The sequence below is a fragment of the Argiope bruennichi genome, chromosome 2 (assembly GCF_947563725.1).
Source record: "Argiope bruennichi chromosome 2, qqArgBrue1.1, whole genome shotgun sequence".
In the NCBI taxonomy this organism is placed as follows: Eukaryota; Metazoa; Arthropoda; class Arachnida; order Araneae; family Araneidae; genus Argiope; species Argiope bruennichi.
The window spans coordinates 136,465,615-136,488,076 of NC_079152.1; the positions used below are offsets into that span (position 1 = coordinate 136,465,615).

At 28.3% G+C, this 22,462-nt stretch overlaps 1 protein-coding gene across 1 annotated transcript in view; it reads left to right on the forward strand.

Moving 5' to 3' along the window:
* The first annotated feature begins 1,112 nt into the window (after positions 1 to 1,112).
* The window catches only part of LOC129961559 (uncharacterized), a 28,683-nt gene continuing 7,333 nt past the window's right edge, over positions 1,113 to 22,462 (forward strand). The window contains exon 1 of the mRNA XM_056075048.1: positions 1,113 to 1,285. Coding sequence (XP_055931023.1) covers positions 1,275 to 1,285 — 11 coding nt within the window. The 5' untranslated portion in view covers positions 1,113 to 1,274. The remainder of the gene's footprint in view (positions 1,286 to 22,462) is intronic.

Sequence of the window (22,462 nt, forward strand, 5' to 3'; positions counted from 1 at the left end):
TATTTATCTTTGTCTTGTTCACTAAGCTTTAAATAATAGATTAGTCACATAACTTTTTCTAATAAACTTTATCAGAAATTATTGTCTTTTATGATTTAAAGAAATCTTTTCTAAGATTCCACAATTTTCTGTTAGCTCATAAAAATATGCTTTTTACCAAAACAATTAAGGAAGAAAGCATTGTTTAATATCTTGTTTCTAATTAAAATTTTTCCTATCAAAGTTTCATCTATATTTCTTTGAAAATGGCAATCAGTAAATCTTTGATAAGGCTGAATGCATTAAGCAATCTTGAAATAAAATAGGGATAAAATAGAATATTATACGCTAAAGATGAAAGACAGAGAGAAAGAGCGACACAGAGAGACACTATTGAATTAAATGGATCGAAGAAAAGAAGAATACTAAAAAAGAAAGAAAGAAAAATTATTTTTAAAATTTAAAGAAAGGAAAGGTAAAAAAAGGACGGGAGAAACTATCGACTGAAATAACTCAAATGCGTTCATTTAATAGAATTAAAATGTATAAAAATTTCAGTTTCCGCTTAAAGGCGTGATTGATAAAGTTGAATATTTAAGAATTTCTCCAAAAATTTACCTTACATTTGATTCTACACTTTCAATGATTATATATTTATGAGAAATACAAAAGTCTTTTGTTGAAAAGTTTATATTATATGACTTAATTTATTATCTATTGAAATGGTGTTTTTGTACGATTTCCTTGAAAATAATTAAACGATATCTAGTAACTTTTCTTTATAAAAGCGACATTCAACTATGTGTTGTTTTGTACGCATTAAAATGAATTCTTCAGCAGATGTTTTAGGCTTTTCTTATAAGATAAATGTTTGAATTGAGATCCAGTTATTGAAACAACTAAGCGTAAGGAGTAAGATATGCATATGGCTTTATATTCTCGGTGGAATAACATTTCTTAAAACGTAAACGATTCTCTTATTGCACGCTTTCACACTGATGGAGAAAACGAAACCCAGAGAAGTTTGAAGTCTGAACAACGCATGCGCCGCTCTTCTGACCAATGAGTGCTGGAGATGCTGGAGCGGTCTAACCAACGAGGCGAGTCATCTTCTCTATTCATCCGGACTCGATCACTCTTCATCAGGCAGATGATTCTGATCTCTGCTGTGGTCAGGTTATGATGATAGAGCTCTCTGCTCTTCTTCAGTTCTTCTTCAGCTTCTACTCTGTTTCCGAGAAATTTTAGCCAGTACTTGAAGCAGGAATAGCCAGGATCATCAGTTCTAACTCACCATGGATCGAAGGTAAGATGATTTAATCGATAGGTGAAATAGGAAATTTAGATATACCAATTTAGAAATCGTTATTCCGATTTCAATGTGAAACCGAGAATATCATCAGCAATCAGTTATTTTTAAGACAACAGAAATTTCTAAAAAAATAATTTATAATAAATATATGATACATCATTCCATTTTAACGGAAATCAGTTAACTCCATGCATTTAAATCTAGTTTTTAAAATCATACAATAAAAAACACGTAAAAATAATATTGCATTAAAATTATAATTTCGGTCAGTTCTACGTTAGTCATTCTTTTTTTTTTTAACGAACTTTGTTACTTTTCTTGAAATGATCATTATTTTTCAATATTTTGGGGTTGAAGAAATATCGACTGAAGTTATTTTTCCGTTTTGCCCAGACGTATGTATAAATTACTTTACGAATGTATAAAAAATAGTAAAAGATTTGATGCAAAAAAGGCTAAAATTGCTAAATGAAATGACGAAAAAGTAAGTTTTCATTCTGATAAATGAATTCTGACTTTTATTTTATACACTTATTATCATGCAGAAGATAAAATCTGAATGATAGAAACGTTATGATATGTTTATCCCCAAGACTCAAACATTTTAGGAATAGAATTTTTTAAGTTTCAGAATAACAAAAGAATAGCAGAATTTTAATTCTACTGCCACAGAAAAATAGAAATAAAAGAAAAGATTTATATGTGAGTTTTACATGTGGATTATCTTGGTTAGATGAAATACAGATTTAAACTTGAGTAAATTTACATTAATTATTGGAAAAAGATACATATCTGACATTAAAACAATATGTGATAGACATTATGATAAAGTTTTAAGATTGTTATCATCTAAGATAGAATTTATGAGATTCAGCAGCTGTGTAAGATTTTTAGGTTAAAATATTTTCATTATTATTATTAAAAGTTATGTATTTAAAAAGAATTATATTTCAAAAATACTTGAAGTGAATGCTTACTAATATTCAACTCGACATTTCATATTCTGAAAATGTTATCCGATTTTCTTTAATGCTATATGAATGTTTAACATTTATGAAAATGATGATGAATTTGATATATATCATTATTAGTTAAAGTTCATTTTTTCTTCAATATATTTCTTTTTCCTAAAAAAATATAAAGCAGTAAATGGAAAGATATATATTTATTATTATTATAGTGTTTTTCAATGATTTATTGAAATAAAGAATTTCTAAATGCAATTATGATACTTTGGCTCAAAAAAATCTGTTTAGAAAAACTTGAATTTATTTTCTAATTTGAAATTTAATAGAAAGATTTTTTTTTCTAAATTATGTTTATAAGATATTTCAAATTAAAAAAAAATGATGTATGATTTTTCTTTGGATGCATATACTTAAAATCCTTCAAGAAAATCTGCCGGTAATGAAATGGATACAACCCATTTGTAATCTATTTTAAATTATAAATATTCACAATGGTAATATGAAAATATCTACCCATAAATGCAGCTTTCAGATATGCTTAATAAACAACTTTAACCGCTTCGTAGTTCATTCGCTTTACGTAATGTATGATAGTTAAAAGTAATTTGATCTTTAAGCGATGATCTTTCGGTTAAAAATGCACCTAAATGCAGTTTTATGATGTGTTTGATAATTGTATTTTAAAACTTATATAAATGCAGTTTTCACTTATGTTTCACTAATATATTCCGATGAGCTATGCTCAATATGTTTCATTGCGTTTGGGTCGTTGTTATGTCTAGAAATATATTCGTTTTTTATTTTCCTATAAATCTTATGGATATTTCCATTATATTTTGCTCATCATCTGGAATGAAACAATTTTATTTATTTTTATTTCATTTATACATTTTATTATTAAATATCGTTGAAAAAATCAAAATGGCAACGTTTTTTTTGTACTTTAATTGGAAAAATAAATAACTTGCCATCTCTCGCCTCTCATTCAGCGAACGATCTATAAATTTTTTATTCTTGGGAAGTCAATTTGTCTTCCAAGTCAGTATTTTTATAAATTTGATTTAATTATGTAATTTCATGGAAGTATTATTTTTATGTAATAAACAAAGATTATTGACACTGCAAACACTGTAGAAATGCGTATTTAAAGAAAAGAATGTTTTTGAAATTTTATAAAGAGATTGCAATTTAAATTATATCTATATTATACAATATTAAAAGTTTCATTGTGTCTTCACTACTGTCTCCAAATCAAAGATTTGAAGCGAGCAGCTAGAATGTAACAAGAGCATTGAGCTCATTTCATTCATTTAACTCCTGGAAGTATCAGCCAGTAATGATGGAGAGCAAGGCTCTGAATTTTCTTTGGTAAACACATTATTATTTTATCATTCTCTCAGGAAGAAAATAAGATCCGAAGGGAAAATAATTTGCTCTTAATGATGGTCATTCGCGTTCCTCTCGTGCTCATTGACTTCTCTGCCAGTTGAGTCGTCAGTTTGTGCTCTTTCTGTCTGGTGATAAGTGTGTACAGTCTTTGATTCGAACTCTTTCTGCATAAGGAAGGAATTGCAATTTTATATAGCCGAAGTCATTTTTACTATTCTTCGTATTTTTCAGGAAATTAGAAGTGAAATTTAAACCTGTTTAAGACCAAATTAACTTGAAAAAGCAGCATTTTTTGTGTTGTTTAGGAAATAAAATTCAAAATTGCTTTTTTTTTCTACTTCGAATGAATGTTTAAAGTGTTTATTCATGTGCATATTAAGATCATGTATATTTAATTTATATAGATTTTTAAAAAAGATTTTTTTAAAGTACATTTTTATAATGTATTATTTGATTTTACATAGTAAATAATTTAACCAATATAAACTATTGGTTAACTTGATAATAAGTAAAAGTATCATTTTTTATTGTGTATCTATTACAATGAATATAAATTGTTGAATTGTTACAAATTTGACCACTGAAAAATTCATCATGATATAGAATTGCAAAAGTTTAATCGCTGAATCAACAGATTTATTCATTCTGGAAATGAATTATTCGCAGAACGTTCATTCAACGTGCATCTGAGAATGACGTGCGTGAGAGTGATTTCAGGACGCATATGCATTTGAAACGGACACTCGTAAGCCTCCAGGAAAAATGATATCTAAAGGCAGAAACCGGAGTTTCAGTGTAATCGGTGCCATTTCAACATATGAGCCAGGTGATGGATATTTTGACACTTTACTCGGTCAATGCATCGTTCCTAAAATGTGTTCCGAAATAAGCAGATTACTTTATCAAAACTTTCACAAATACAGAAAAAAAATTCCAAATTTTTAATTTTAAAAGTTATTTTAAATACATCAGAATTGTTCGTGTCTTCGTTTCCCTATAAGGGGTCATTTTGATTGAATTGAAAATAAAATAAATTAAAAACTGTTTTTAAACAACGTATTTGTTTCTTATTTAATGGATAAAAGCTATAAATATTTTTTAGAAAGTGGAAACTGTTATTTTGCAAACTTAATTGTTAGGATAAAATGCTTAAAGTATCAAAATATTATTTGAAAAAATTAAAATGAAGTCGTCATTTAATGATAAATACGACCTATAAGAGACACTTGAAATATTTAACCCTACCTTTCTTTAAGTTTTGGTCATTTGAATCGAGTCATTTAAATTAATCTTGGTTGATTTGTTCATAATTATGTAATAAATACTGGCAGTCAACTGAAGAAACGTTATTTTATTATAACACTGTTTCTTCTTTTGATAAGAGTTTGTCATTGCGATCAATAACTATTGAAAAAACTTACTCCGTTTTTATGCAAAAATATTTACGATTGAGGGGGAAAGAAAACAATACATTTTACAGATTCACCCAATGGGAAAAATATCAGACAGCTGAAATCATGATCATTAAATCGAAGTGTTTTCGAAATGGTAAGAGCAAACCGGTTTGCAATTCTCAAAAATTTACTTATAAATTGAAATGAAGATCATTAAAAAAAAAAAAAAACTACCAGTTTCAATCACTGATGCTAAATGGTTCATTTTTGAGTCTGTTGCCAGTCGAGGGCCTCATTGACTGCCGTGTCACCTGTCATTCCCAAACAGTAGAAAAGATTAAAAACAAAAGGAGCTGTCGGCAGGGTCAGTAACTTGATTACATAATTATTTGACTTTGCATGCTATTTTCTAAACAGTTTTGAAAGACTGACAGCTGAAAAAGTGGGCAAAACAAGGGTTCCTTCAAATTTGCAAATTAAAAAGTAGCACAATTATAGTACGCTGTGAACTCAAATACATATTTGAGTTGTCATGTGATATCTAATTAAATTTTGCATCATTCTTAACAATTATTCATAAATTATTAAAATTCTCTTTCTGGAGTATAAGAAAATAGTTTGGAATAGTTTATAATTTTAAAAAAACCCACTAGATATTAAAACTTTTTGGTTCATCAGATTTTCTTATTTAAATTGAAATGAAAGTTGCAGGCTATATTAAAATTTGATGTACTACAATATTTTCAACGCTCATTAATTTATAAGGAATTATATTCTGCATAAAAATCTCAAAATTCCAAAATTCGATGAAAGTTCCGTCAAGGAACTCTCAGAAAGATTTTTAACCAATTTAAACTTACGGAAATACCACAATTAAAGAGAAAATCAACTTTGCCCTCTGTAATAGCTTAAAGAATGGCTTCACTTCTCATTTTAAGCCCAAATAAGCAACATTTTCTTTAATATACGTGTCTTACTACTGGTGTAATAATTATTGTCTTTCTTTTGCTACTAGCTATTTCAAATTAAGTAGACGTGCCTAGGCATTAAGACTCTACAAATATCTAATGAATGCAATTAAAATATTTTTTTATAAAACAATACTACTCCTTAAAATATAAAGTTGCAAACGATAAGATGCCTTATTGTATATTTTGTTTTATAATATTTTATGTAAAAGAATAATATTCATTAGAGATATTAAATATATTTGAAAAACAATTGTTTACTGGCGCATTGAGAATCCGGCGAGGGTTGAAATTAAACATTTTCCAGAGGACGACGTTTACACAGTGTAGCCTTCAGCAATTTGAGAACTTAATATATATTTATCATGTAATAAACACTTCAAATTTTGCTCAAAAATACTGAAATATAAACAGAGTTTTAACGAAATTTTTATGAGAATTAATTAAACATCTAATATTTCATGAGTAAACAATATGCAAATGGTTTCATCCTGAGCAATTCTGGTTTTGTCAACTAGAATTCTTTTATAATTTCTTTCTACCTAAATAAAATATATCTAAATTTTTATCTCTTTAAAATTTTAAGTTTAAATCATCTCAACACTTTTAAAAACCGAAATAAAGCTCCGGTGTTTTAATTTACATATTTCTTATTCGACCTCGCAAGAAATAGATTATTCTTCATATTTAAAATACAAATTTATTTTAAAGTTGAAGTTATTAAATCCCGCTAAACTCTTGAAGACGTCACCGAAAATATTTCGCAAGTTATCTTCTTTCATTTCAAAAATAATAGTAAGCACCTTTTTAACTATAAAAAAAAAACATTTAAATAGTTTTTTAGAATGATATGTTTATGCAAAATGCTCCCTATCTAAGGTTTTAAAAACGCTGGAAATCATAAGAATTTCGTAAAAGAATTATTATCATATCACAAATTTACAACATCTAAGATACAATGATGCCGAGCTAATCTGTTATGTCAAAACAAAACACTGCTAAAATCTTTAAATCAAGCATTAAAGAATTCTTTTATTGGTTAAAATTATACATTTGGCCTTTTTTTTGTAGTTAGTAATTCATTTTAGCAATTAATAATAAACTGATATGAATGTAATATTCTCTGAATATAATTTTTATATCAAGAGAAAGGAAAAATTTATACAATGGAAGAAATTTTTCGCTCAACTTTTTGCATTATATTGTACTTTGCAAATTTTTAATGTTATTATGGATAGTGATTGTTTTGTTCGGAAAGAAAACATAAATACAATGTTACAAAAAAAATCGAAAATAATACGTTTTTAAATAAATAATAATTGGGCATCATATATATATATATATATATATATGTATATATATATATATATATATTGCTTTAAAATATACATGCGGATTGTATCAGAGGAATTTATCTGTAATGGACGTAATTTACTTATGTTTTGTGAAATCGTCAGCAAACAAGTTTTGAAAAAGAGCAGGTATATTTCAATGCAAAATGATGTAAAATGGCTTATGAAAACTAAAGCAAATAGCTATTTTGGATATCTGAAATGTATTATAATTTCGCTTTTATACTTTCTTTTGCATCAATATTTGATAGAATATAATAGAAATATAAATGCAACTTTTTCAAATATTCAAACAGATAACAATTTCACAAATATAAAAATAATAAAATATATTTGTTTTGTTTTCTTGATTATTTATATTTCAATTTTAAATTCAACAATACTCCTCATCTCACGATAAATCTTTCTCGTCAAAAATAATGCCAAGAATTTTTGCAAAATATTTAGTTTCTTGTTTTTTTTAAATAAAAAATATCATTAAATATAAAGGGACACAGAGTTATTTCCTTTAAAGTTGGCATCACTCACATAATTATACAAATATTTACTCATATAAAAAATATCTTAATGCTATCGTAAACATCCGGTGAGCTTCTTCTTGAAAAAATGCATTGCTTCTAGTAATATAATAAGCTAACTTCGTGCATTTTACTGATGCATCTCTTTTCGTGAAAAATACAAAATTTGAAAAGATACCATAGGGATTTATGCAACCTTTAAAAATAAAAAAGGTCAGTGTTTTCATAACCATTAACGACTCGCAGGTCACATCTGCGCTTAGAATATCAATAAACCTGTTGTCACCCTGTGCGAGTCAACAACACTGGTGAATCAGAGTTCATTTTTGAGGGAGAAAGTTGTAGCTTCCACATAAAGTATTTTTAGTATCCTGCGTGAAAAATATACATTTAGAAAAAAATATTTTCTCCACACTCGAAGCATTCGATATGCGGTGCCTACATTTTTTAAATTATAATTATTATTTAATCTAAGAGCTGAATTTTTATGATCAAATCATACGGAATACTTAAAAAAATAAAATACCAGAACCTATTTGTTGTATGCTTAGGTTTTGATTAGAGAATTTTTATTCGACAAGGATATCTTCCGTGAATAATTTTATAACATTTAAAATTATTCAGTGCCTTTTTAAAATGTCCAAATTTAGAATATTTTATAGTTTTATATATTTGTTTAAATTGTGTATAAATGTTTTCAGAATTTAAAAAAAGGATGCTTTTTTTTATTTTGCATTTTTATAGATTAGTTTTCACCAAAAATAATGGAATCATCTCTGTAACTTTGTTGCTTATTATCGTACCTTCACAAGGTGGAATTGATTAAAATTATATTGAATAAAATTTTTTTTAAATCGAAAAACTGATTAACTGAATTAATTAACATAGTGTTAATCAGTAGCTCAGAACTTTCCCATTACGGAAATAGATATTTTTCAATAATTCCATCCTGTATGCTTTTATATATATATGTGTGTGTATCAAATTTCTTTCTAAAATACTCAGTAGTTTGGAATTATAATGAATTTTGTTTGTTTGAAACTCCGCCTAGGAAGAGAATACCCACTAACGCCCATTTATTAAGTAAATCTCAAAGTGCTAAAAGCAAAAAAAAAAAAAAAAAAAAAGCCTTTATTTTATTGAGATTTTAAAAAATTAGCCAAACGTAACTCACATTGATCTTTGGCATGAATATTCATTTTCAAATTCCAATTAAAATATAATAATAATTATTATTTTTTTGTAAATTGAAGCATTTTCATTCAAATTCAATTTCTTTGAGTTCCATTATCTTAATTTACATATTTCTGGAAAAATATAAAATAATGTTTAAAGCACAGATAAGATATTGATTCCAATTAATATAATATATTAAATAAATATAAGACAATATTTGTTTTAATTCCTCAATAAAAACACTTTTCAATATGAAAAACATCAATATATTTGATTGCTATTTATAAGGTGCGGTTTTAGTGCTGATTTTAGAGCCCTTATTTGAAATCCTTATATCCAAGGAAATCCGTAGTACTTAAACTATAGGATTAATGCTTAAATTTTACTTAAAAATTCATTAATATGCATTACTTGCACATCTAGTCATTGATAATTGAATCTTAGAAAGGAAGAAAATAAAATATAAATGATTTGTTAAAAATCCCAATTCAGTAACATAAGTACTCTTCTTTCTAATAAGCAATTATTCTTAATGTTTTAAAATTTTTGTATCGACAAGCTAAATACATTTATTTTTGATAATAAAGGAAATCCCAATTTATACAAAAATTATTTAATTTGAAAATTATTCAATGGAGATTTTGTAACAGTAGTTGAAACTACGATAGAAATAACATATAGTCCATCAATACAAGACGTTTCCAATCGGCAGTGGGAATTTTACAGTCTTTTTTCGAAATATTTCAAAAACTATTACAGGTATTCAAGTAATTTTTATGATTCCGATAGTTTGGTATCACAGCTTTCCTCTCATATCAAAATTTTACTATCTACAATTCACTTTTTTTATTACAACCGTATTTTAAAAATTATTATTTTTAATTTAAAAACCTATTTCATCTTTTTGAAAAGCAAAATTATGTTCTTTAAATTTACCAAAATAAATTTGAGAAATATATTATAATTTTACAGATATCTCCAAGAATGTTTATGATTCATTTAACATTGGACACGTCATTTTTCAAAATTTTGTAGCTCTTGAAATTTTTATCAGAAGCTTACAAAAAAAATTGGTGGCTATTTTTATGACGAGTTTAATTGACATTTTTTTTAGATTAAGCGAAAAAATTGGTAGGGGTAATGGAAAAATTTCAAATTGCCAATTAATTAACTGTGTTAATTAGCCCAATGAATCAATGTATCTATCTAAATAAACCTGTCCTTTTGAGCTATTTCCACCGACACCTGTTTTTTGAAGATACGATTATGAATAGCAAAGTTGGGTCTCATTATTTTTGTTGACGATTGCATGGTACCAAAAATATTTGCACCATAAACATTAGTTTTAAAATGATGTATTTTTTTAACGTGCAAATGATTCTGAGCTTTGTGTTAAACAAGCGTGAAATCTGATATATCAGCTAGATATTAAGCATTATTTTTAAGCAGAATAAAATGCTAATAAATATTCTTATACTGCCAGAAAAAAAATTAAATTTTTTTTTTTGAAATTGATAATATAACAATATACGTTTAATCTGCAATAAATATTGTCATATGCTATTCGAGGTTGAATGTTCGATAATGTTAAGCGATAAACAAATAATTGAAATTGTTGTTTCCTTAAAAAATGTAGAATAATTATAGGGCAAATAATTTCATGGGCCCCATTATGTTAAAGTAGAAATAAAAATGAGTCAATTTTATCACTCTGGTGTCGCGATATTTCCATATTAGTTGTCAGGTAATTAGTACGACATGCTCATTCTTTCATCTTTTTTTGACGTGGCCTCGACGTATTCTAAAATAAAAGACCATTTCTTTCACGCTGCTTAAAAAGACTGCCATTAAAAGTCTTCTTTGTTATTCCCAGTTACAACTTTTCACCCAGTAGCACATTGCCCATTGCGAACTGTCTTGACATGAAAATTACGCTGCTTTCGTTCTGGAATGAATGCATGATTACATTTGACAGAATTCTTAGTCTAAATTCTTTTCAGTCTCGATATTTTTTTTTTATTAGCGTTCTTATGATAATCTGTAAGAGTAATGCAACTAATTTAGCATAATGATTCAGCGATGTCTGAAAACGTATGTCGACATCTGAACTTGACATATATCATCATATAAAGGAATGAATATCCGAGGAGGAATGTCGTTTTCTACCACCAGTTCTCAGTATTTACGTTTAATTTCGGATGGAGATAAATATAAGAATTTCTGTGGCTCTTTAGTTAAAGTAATTTTCTACTCAATTTTGACAAATGGATTGTTTGGTGAAAGTAAGCAATTTTTTTTCTCTCCAAAGGAGTTGAGAGTTAGAGAGAAACTGCAATTGCATGTTAAAGGACAGTATATAATGATTAATAAAGGGGTAATAATAAAATTATTGCATAGCAATGTCATGGTATAGAAGGTAATAGTTAATCATGTATAATTTGTAAGAATGTTGCTATTAAAAATGTTTATTTATCTTATAGTTTAAAAGCATATTTTTATTTACTTAGGATTTTAATTCCAAAATCAAAATTAAAATAAATTAATCATTATCAATTCAAAAACGAAGTGCACAAAAATCGAATAAAGTGTCATTCGATTTTTATAGATATTTGTAAATTAAAAACTGCGTTGATTGTACGTAATAGTTTTTAATATTATTTTGCGTTAAAAAAATTCAGACTTCAGTTTGAGTGCTCTGAAATCCATTTAAATCAATTTACAGATTTCGCTTACTTTTTGAAATCGCAATTAATATAATTTTAATAAACATTTAAAATTTCTTGCTTTGTTGTGTTAAGAGACTTTTTTTTTCAAAAGAGACAAAAATATTTCTCTACTTATAATAGTTTTCGCCAGAAGTTTCATAAAAGTATTTCTAATCGATTTATTGCATTTTCTTTATTCTATTCATTCACTGTTTCAAAATTTTTAAAGCAATATAACAGTTATGAATTTGAAAAGAAATAGCTATATTATTGAAGACTTCTCTGTTACTTTTGTATATACTTTTTCATCATTATTTTTCGTCAAAAAAAAAAAAAAAGCGAAGAGAATAAGAAAATCATCTGAAGATATTTCTGTCTACTTTCGGTGTTTGATAATTTTAAAAGGACGACCATAGTTAGCCAATGAAATTTGTTAGAAGAAAATTCATTTTACTAAAATGAAAGAAATGAATAATTACAGATAACAGAAGCAGATTCAGAATTAAAAAAAATAAATCTCAGACTCATCAAAAAAATAATCTGAAACATGATTCGCTTGCATAATTAATTTTCTAGATTACCAAATAGATAATGTTTCAAATTTCTAGCGAATTCTAATAGTCTGAAGTATAAATAATGATTATAATTTGTATTTGCTTATTCTGGGAAGGTTTCTCATTTGCTAAAAAAGCCTCATCAAATTCATCTGTAGCGCCAAATTTGCGTATCAATTATGCAAAGATTCCTAATACTTAAGGAATCTTCATTCGCATGATCCATGAAATTTTATTGGTATTTAGTCTTGGGAGGGAGGGGGAGGGGATCTTTAAAAAGAATGTCGGCATTCTTTACATCGTTATGTTCGACATAAATATTTATTTCACTTCTTTTATTGTTGTTCTTGAAAAGAAACTTATACTCAAAATTGAAAGCAGTTATACTATGAAATTCCGTTAAATAAGTATTCCACTGAATAGAGAACAGTCTGTCCATATTTGAAAATACTTGTAGATTAAAATGAATGCTAAAAGCATATCGTATCATATTCTTGCTAAAACCTTTGCACTATTCTGCTTGTAAGAGTAATGGCAATACCAAGTGATACGCACGGAATGGTTTGCTTCATTCTGTTCTCTTTCCCTTCATTTTTTTTGGAATCATTAAAATCTTTCAATTTTTTTCTCATTTGAAAGTCAGTAATATTTATGATATATCAATTACAAATATATTTGTTATGTATATCAACAAAAGAATAATATCACAATGGAAGCAATTCTGTTCATTTTTGAGATTTTTCTGTAGTTTAGATTCTTATTTGTCTCACCAGAGCTTTCAACTGCTCGTCGTTAAATCATTTCGCTGTCATGCTGGAATTTTATTACCCCTCATATTTACTCATTTAATTGAAAGAATAAACTACATTCTTAAATTATATGTCATACATTTTCCCAAATGGAACCAAGGTAAACCCCATCTTTCTTAACTCGCATAAATGCCTCCAATTTGAGAAGTATCACTAATACAATAAAGTAGATAGCGATAATGAATAAATGCTTTAAACTTATTTATGAAATAAATCTGGTTGGTGCAAATTTTTCCAAGATTTTTCTGCCTAAACTGTCAAGTATCTTAATCCAACCCTCCTTCCCTACCCCGCTGTTGAATCGGAAATCCGAGCTCCTCTGGCTGCTATTTTGAGTTAGCCTATAAATGACAAGAATAAATAAATAAATAACACTTTCACAACAAATGCATTCAATTATCCGCCGATCTTCAAAAAGCAAAGGTCACCTCCGGTATTCCAAGTAAAATTTCGTCAAACATGCCAGCAAATGAAGCTCTTCTTACTTCACACTAAGTGGAAAATCACATGCTTGGTTTGAAAATTAAAAAAAAAAAGAAAATACAATTTTGCTTAACAGATGTACATATATACAGTGATTTCATTCTAATTATACAATTGTTATAGCGGATTATGAATCGTTTTTCGAAGAAAACATGGCCACTAAAACTCGAAATCATTATGAATTCTAGTCTGGATTAAATTCGTATTGCAAATGTAGCTCAATCGAACCATTTGCAAGCGTGTAATGGCAGCAGTAACAAGCCGTTAGAGGCTCTCCTTACGCATGACTGGCACTATTAAAACAAGTGAACCGCTTACACTCTGCTCCATCGTGAGCAAAAATCAAGAGATGGAATCGTGTTGCTGGATTCGACCTCTCCAAGGTCGGTGTTAAGGACATCGCTCAGGGCAAGGCTGATGCAGGTTGCCGGTGACTATGAGACGAGGGAATTCACGCGGCATCGAACACTTCGCAAAGTGAGTTATTAAAGATATACAGTGATGAGTGCACAGCGAACTTCAGCGATCGAAATATCTGTCCTCATTTGCATCATTTTCTTCTCGCAAACCCAAATGGTTGTCGCTATTTTTGCTCTTTATTGTTTGGCAAAGCATATTTAATTTATGGCAATGACAAAAAAGCGTTTGATTTAATGCTTGCTTTCATTCAGTATAAATTTATAAAAACTTAAGCATATATAAAATTTGATAATATCTTTTTTTATAGAGTAATGCGTAAAGGATAATATTTATAAAAGAGTGTAAAAGATTGCATTATCCTCATTTTCTATTTAAAAGCATGCAAAAACACTTTAAACATACATCGCCAGGCCGTGCAGTGCTTTTGAAAGGGACACGAAGAAAAATTAAATGATTAAATATGTTTCGTTTGTTATTTTATTTGTTTTTATAATTAAGAGTTTATATATATATATGATGATGAACAAATCGATAGGATGCATTATTTCGAACGGATTGAACTACTAATCACTCAAACGGCTTAACGGCTTTCATGATTGTTTGAAGCTCATTTCCTAATCACCGAATTTCTCTCTGATTAAATCTAGTGGTCATTTACGTCATACCTTTCCGCATGATATTGTTTTCATTTTTTTGTATACGAAGAATACAAAGAGAAAATGTAAGTAATCGCCAAAAAATTTGAATTTCAGATTTTGTGGAATTTCCACGTGTCAGACTTCCTTGAGTCCTAAGAACACATTTTAGAATAATGTCAGTAAATCGTTTTGCGAATACTGTATTCCAAAAAAAAAAAAAAAAAATCTATTCAGCTAGAAAGATGTCATTTGACATATGGTTTTTGAAGTTTTCTCACCAAAGAAGATTTTTGAGACATTTTGAACGGACATTCGCAGAATGTCAATCTGTCTTGTTTTCCGAATAAATGAACATAATGTTGCCATTCCCTGTGATTTACTTTTAGAGTTGCTTGAAACACTACTGAAATGAAAATCAGCGTTGTTTACAGGAAAAATGAGACACCTGTGTATATCGAATTTAAGAAATCGACGAAGATAACATTGGGAATGAATAGAAGAAGCAAAGAATCGAGATTTTACCCACATTTTGTATATTATTCATGTATATATAATCTTCAATAGCTAGCACAAACTTACTTGTTATTATTTGTTTTACATAAGGCTTACTTTTATTTTATTTTGTCATCTGGACAAAATAATAATAAAAATAAATGTCTCATTCTCCAAACTTATAAACAAAACGTTTAACAGACTTTAAAAAAAATCTAAATTACATTTGTTACCAGCACTGGCAGATGGAAAAGATTTAATATTAAACCACAAAATTAATTTTAATTTAAATATTCTTGTTGGTTTCTTTTAAATGCTTAAAATTCTATTCTCTAAAATAGCCTTCGAGTTAGAAATATGTGAGAATTCCAAAAGATGTCATTTGTACGAAAATTCTGCGTTAGGGTGTGTTATAGGATGTTTTTTAATTAGTCAACTAATTATTTTTTAAATTTTTGTGATGTTTCTCTTAATATATGCATTTTTAATATAAGGAATATTTTGCTTTAATGAAATATCAACTTTATGATGCTTTATCTTTTAGTATACATAATTGGCATTTTATTCAGTCGAATAAAATGTCGAAACACACCGAAAATAGAACGTTTTAGAAAATTTTAGAAAAGGAATTTCATTAAAGTGATGGTCAAGTAAAAGAAATATTTCACAAATTTACAATTCGGTCGGCAATTGCACATGTCCCTCATTACATGTAGAGACTTGGTGCCAGTAATCCTGCACGTCAATGGATGGCGTTACATCTTTAACAGATTCCACTGAGGGGGAAATCGAGGGTCTCGGTGCCTTAAGGGGCCCATTTTCTCTGTCCGTCTGCTTCTAATTGAAGGGTATTTAAGAAGTCGTGGGGCACAGTCACCTATTCTGTGTGGAATGAGCTGCGGTATTTCCTGTGGCGTCCGCTGAACCTTGTTGGAAACGCCTCTCGCTGTGTGAAATCTGAAGTTTTGCGGTATATTGGTGATTGTGGAAAAGAGACAGTCTTTAATAAGCGATTAAAGGCGCAACCTGAAGATTGATGAGACCGAACTATAGTCTTTTTTTTTTAATAAAAAAGAAAAGCTGACATGGTATCTTTTGATTAAGATGACATTAAAGAACCTATTTTAAGGATGTCGAAGAGCTAGTATTCTTTTCTAGAATCAGCTTTCTTTTGTTCCTTAATTATATATAAATAGCTTTTATAAATATAAGCTTTTATATAATAGCTTAAATAGCTTTATATACAGCCTTTTTATAAATAAATGAAATTAATTGATTTCGAAAAGGAATATGTAGAAAACTTAAGTATAATTCTTGAATTCACGAATTGATCATTCTATTTTTAAATATAGTCAAATTAATAATAGTAAAGAGAATTATTCACTTACCCGCAGCTTATCTTCCTTCTTTATGCTGAATATATATATATATATATATATATATATATATATATATATATATATATATATATATATATATATATATATATATATATATATATATATATATCATAAGGAGTTGTAGTTCCAAACATTGAATTATTATATAAGCTAATTCAAACAGATTGCTGAAATATAATTTATGTTAATCTTTATAACTTCCTACATTTTAATTAATTTTCTGAAATGTTTATTTATTTACTTTAAATAAAATCTTGAGAGCCTGTAAAATTTAATTTGTCTATTATTATGCATTTTTTAAGCATTTGTTATGAACATGTATTGCTAAAATATTATCTGATATCTTGATTTTTGATTTATTATTAATTGTTGGATTTTTATTAAAATAAATACTTTTAACTGATATCTCAAATAAAAACTCTCAAATTTTAATGCACGGAATATCAAATATATTCAAATTTCAATGCATTTGAAAAATTAACAGAAAAAATTTCTTTCACTGCTAAAAAATTATAAATTTATTTACATTTTTTAAAAATTTATTATTTTATGGAAATTTAGGACCAAAATATTTAATAATTATTAAAAATACCAGGGTAAGTATTTATTTTACAGCATATGAATAAGGAAAGATAGGATGTAAATTTAAATTTCCTGGTGATAAAATGCAAATTTTCCTTAGCATTCCATGACCTGCATCTGTTAGAGAGCGCTTGAAATGAAGCAATCGTGTCATGAGAAGAAATGCCGAAGCTAGCTTTCGAAATGAAAATACGATATGCCCGGTTGATCACGCCACTTAGTAACTGCGGTTTAGTTTTCCAGTTAACTACTCGTTAAAACGCCTCAGTGGACAAAGAAAAACAAATTGATGTCATAATTCGGTAATCTATTTGCAGTTAAAAGGAATGTGGCGTTTCGATAATGATTCGTCGAAATAATATCGTATTAATAAAGTTTGCGTGAAATCTGTCCTCGAAGTATTGAAATCAGAGAGTAAAACCTACGGACAAATATCATGAAAATGTTTTTGCAGCAATAGCAGGATGTTTCAAACGAAATAAAGTTTCCGATGAGGTACTGCGGCAAAATTTGCCGTGATTAACTTTTCCAAGAATTGGACTAATTGAAATGAATTTTGTCTGGGATCGAATGAAAGTAATTTTAAAACAGCAGCAATATACACTGCATATTTTCAAAAGTAAATTTAAAAAAAATCTTATTTAAAATTAGTGCCCACATTAAAAAAAATGCTATAGAACAAGCAGAAGAAAGAAATACAGAAGCGAATTGAGTCTGTGCTTGAAAAAAAAATGAATATATTTTAATTAAAACTTTAATATTTTAATTAAAATTTAAATCTTGATATGCTAGTTTTATAAAAATGTAGTATTTAAATACGTTTCCTTTTAAGTATAAAGAGCAATAATATGTTTTGTAAAGGACATTCAAAAAATTAATTTGAATCTTCTACTTTGGTTGATTATTTTTTAATTAAATACAAAATATATTCATATAACATTAAATATAATGTATTATATTTTTAAGCAAACTTTTTAAATTATCAAAACAATTAATATCTGGAAATGCCGAGTCTTATTAGTGCACGTATTACGCTCAGTCAATCAACTCAGATGAAATGGCGACACCGCAATTTAAAAAGATGGAACTCATTTTAGGTAAAATGTAATAACACCTCAATAAATTCTTCGTCTAATATTATCTAAGAAAGGCTTAGTTTGGGATGATAATGATATCATAACTTCACAGATCAAGTTTTCTACTAATGACATAAAACTACATACAGTAGTAGCAAGAAAACCATGGCATTAAATTCATCAGCGTCTATTTTTTTCCACTTGGAGATTTACACAAGATCCCGAGTTAAGGATCTTTTATGAGTCATGAGAGAAAAAGGTTTCTACTTAGTGATGTAAATAACACCCCTAGAGGTCAGTCAAAATACCAATTATTTCTGAGTTTTAACCTTCTCGATTCGGTGATTACTACATATATAGAGAAAAAAATCGGACATTGAAGTTTGAAACGTCTTGTGTGTCGAGCAGTTATCTCACGGATATTAACGACTTAAATCTCAGTGGATGTCTAAGAAATGCCATTAAATCAAATTTGTGGGGAATGTTCCTTGGATGAAATGCATATTATTTTGATCTTCAACTTTAGCTTCCCATGTTTAGACAAATGAAAAGAGTATCTCTGACTGAATATAAACTAAACATTAATGAAATTCGTTTTATTTTAAAGAATTCCAATTCAGAGGTACTGAAAAATTTCTGAAAATGAGCTATACCATATGTGTATCCTTGGAATTCGAAGTTATGTTATACTTTTTTCGACACTTAATTGTTCACTAGGGGCCTCAGGCGATCTGCTAGCTTACCGGAATATTGTTTATATTTAACTTCATGCCTATAATTCTACAAAATTGTCTCCCATTAAAGCCTCGTTATTTCAACAGTTTTACTTACGTTCTGTTTATTGTACACATGAACCTTCTAATGCAGACCAGTCTCATGACATTATAACACATTAAAAATATAAACGTCCAGTCCAGCTATCTTTTAACTCCACTTTTGTATTTGTCTTGTAAACTGCACAAACTTCTTCATTAGTTTTCCAATAGCAGAAGAAAATCACGCGATTAAATATTTGACGAAACAATGAATACAATTTAAATTTCAGAGCAACAATGTAACGCTGTTATTAAAAAGTAGACAAAAAATATTAAAAAAAAATGTGGAAATTTTAGGAAAATGTCAACAATTATTAAATTAGTATCATTAGAAATAAATTTTTAAACTGTGTAAAATTTACCTTTTTGCGATAATATTTTCGGAAATTATCAAGGAAAAACGCTAAAATGTAGGTCAGTTTTTAATTAATTAAAATTCTAATTAAATTTTAAAAAAACTGCTCTGAAGGGCACATTTCGATACCCCAAGATGTATATGAGTTAAATTTGGTAAATGTAGGTAAAACAGTCTGGCTTGTAGAGCGCTAATTCATGCACACACGCACGCACATCTTAATTATTAGTAGAGACAGAGATTTTCTTCATTTATTCTAAATTGCTATTGTTTTATTTTTACTGCAATGTGTGAATCATATGTTATAATAATTTTTTAATTACAAAATAAAACGTTTTTAGGAATTAGGCTACTAGCCTGAGGACCAAACCTGTTGACAATTTCTCAAAAATAAATATCTAGCATTAAAAGATAGATTTAAAGTAATTTATCCTCTAACAACAAGAATAACACGGTTTCTGCTAAAATGTGTTGCAAAAATTACAAGACAACGTCATTTCATCAGAGTTTTCGCCAAATTGAAAGAAATCGTGGCTCCACTGCGCAGATCACCTCGTAGCATTTCATTTTCGTATCAAACCCCATCCCCCAAATATAGCATTCTGATAAAGAGGTTTTTATATATATAATGTAAATTTTTTAAAATGAAAATTAAATTAATGTCCAAGGACTCATTCCGAGCCTCTTATTGAAGGATTCGCGATAATTAAAAACAAATCAACAATGCTATAAGAGTTCTTATAGCACGGTTGATTCGGATCATTGAAATTTTTTCACTTATTACTTTGGCTTACAAAATTGTGAAGTGGACACATTTTGCCAGAAATGCTTCTGCGTATAAGTTTACTCACAAAAAAAACGTATGTAGGTACAATATAAAAAGATTGTTTTATTGCACTCCTTCCTTCAATTAGTAAGGAAAAAATATGATGTCAACTCAAAATGAATTTTTCTATTTTTTTAAAATTTCTTTAATACAGATTATTACGATTTTTAACAGATTTCATGAAATAAAATTCTGGAAAATGCGTTTTAATACTCACGTTTTAGAAATACGTTATGATCACCAATAAATATCAAACACGAAGAATTCTTTTGTTTTATTTGAATTGTTATACCTATGCTTCTTAGAGTAGATTAAATGAGAGATGAAAAAAAAAATGCACGTCATTGGACATTTTACGTTAATAGGCAGTTATTACGCTCCTATTTTTTTAAGAGCAGTGAAAAAAAATTGACAGTTTCTCCAAACTATTGCTTTATGAATGCATAAACATTTACGGAAGGAGAGCATCTCAAATATGGAAAGGGGAAATCACCGATTAAGTAAGCGGGATCTCGCTTCCATGAATAATAGAAAGGTCACATTTATCATGACGGGGCATACCTTCTACAAAATGGAAATGCGGTCGACGATGACTCTTTTGTAACTGGTCACAATACCGTATTTGCGGCGATCCGATCACTCGGACATATCGGACGATTTCGTGCAAAGGTTTTTGTAATCAATCAATGTATCAATCCTCAAATTTGAATAGTTTGACATCATATAAATAATTTTAAGAAGTAATAACTAAATATACGCTCTTGAATTTTTATAAACGTTTGCTCATAAATAGAAAATAATGTAGTACTGCTTCTCCAGTCATGAAAGAAAAGTTTCTTGCAGTGTCTATTCCAATTCGATCCCACTGCTCACTTTGTTTTTAAGAAAATCCGAATTGACGACAAAAATCGGCACGGATCCTTGGATTGATTTGTTAGAATAACGAAGGAGGTATGTAACCTCTTATAAAGTAATCGAGATTTTCTCTCTACTTGGTCTCGTTAAAAATTTGGTATTGTTTTATAAATTATCTTATACAATGATCATTAATTGGGATAAATATAAAGTTGTAATCCAATATTCTCTTATTTGCTTAAACTTTTTTGTCCGGATCTGTTAAATAATGTAAGGAAGAAGAAGAAATATTTCATGAAACTATTTAAAATTTTATATTGATGTTGCGAAAGAACAAGAAAACCCACGCTCATTATATATATATATTTTAATTATACTTTCTTTTAAATTCTCTCTGAATAATACTTCCCAAAATTGAATTTTTATCCGTGACCGTAACACATTTTCTGAAATTCTATAACCTAAAAGTGTAATTCAATAGTGTAAAGAAGAAAGTATTCTATGAATATTAATTACCATTAAATATTTGCACTCTTAAAAATTTGGGATCAACACAAAATCTAATGCAGGATTTTGTCCGTTCTAAATTATTTACTAAACAGAAATGAATGAATTGATTGTACAAAATTTTTATTTTGAAAATTCAACGCTGTTTAAGGTGCATAGAAAGGTGCAAATCTTTATGTTTCCGTTTCTGATTCTGATGACAACTTAAGAATTTCGATGATAACATTTTAACGACGCCACTGTGTCTGAGTACCTTCGATTGTATATTATAAGGAGACAAATAAGATAAACAACAGTTAAGTGAGAATTGCACGCGCCAATAGTTCCACCGCTTCGCGCTTCCGATCATGTGACCAGATATCATCGACTTGTACTTTTCGTGATGCGGGGATTTCAAGATGTCATTGCACGAAAGGATTCGGAAAGAACTTGTCTAAATGTTTCACGACATTAGAATCTAATAATATCTTCCGACATTAAACTACAACGGATGGATAGCTAAGTTGATAGTTTTGTACATCACTGTGAGATGCGCATCCATAGATAAACTGTTGTTTAAAAAACAAACAACAGTTCAGATCATGACGATAAAAATAATCTTTTGATGAGTTTTGCTGTTGAACTGTGGAAGATTTCATTGAATAATTTACACAGCAAACTAAGAAGCGAGTGAACAGAGGAAAAGAAAATGCTGCAATAATTGCTGATATAATTTGATTTCGAATATATTCTTATGTGCTGAAGTGGATGCGCAGAATCGTAACTTATAATTTAAACTTTTTATTATACTATCAATCGCATTTTGAAGAATTCTGATATTGTGAGTGAAGGAGTTGAGAGTTGTTTCATCACTCCAAGTTTGTAGAGATGATAAAAATGTCGATACCTT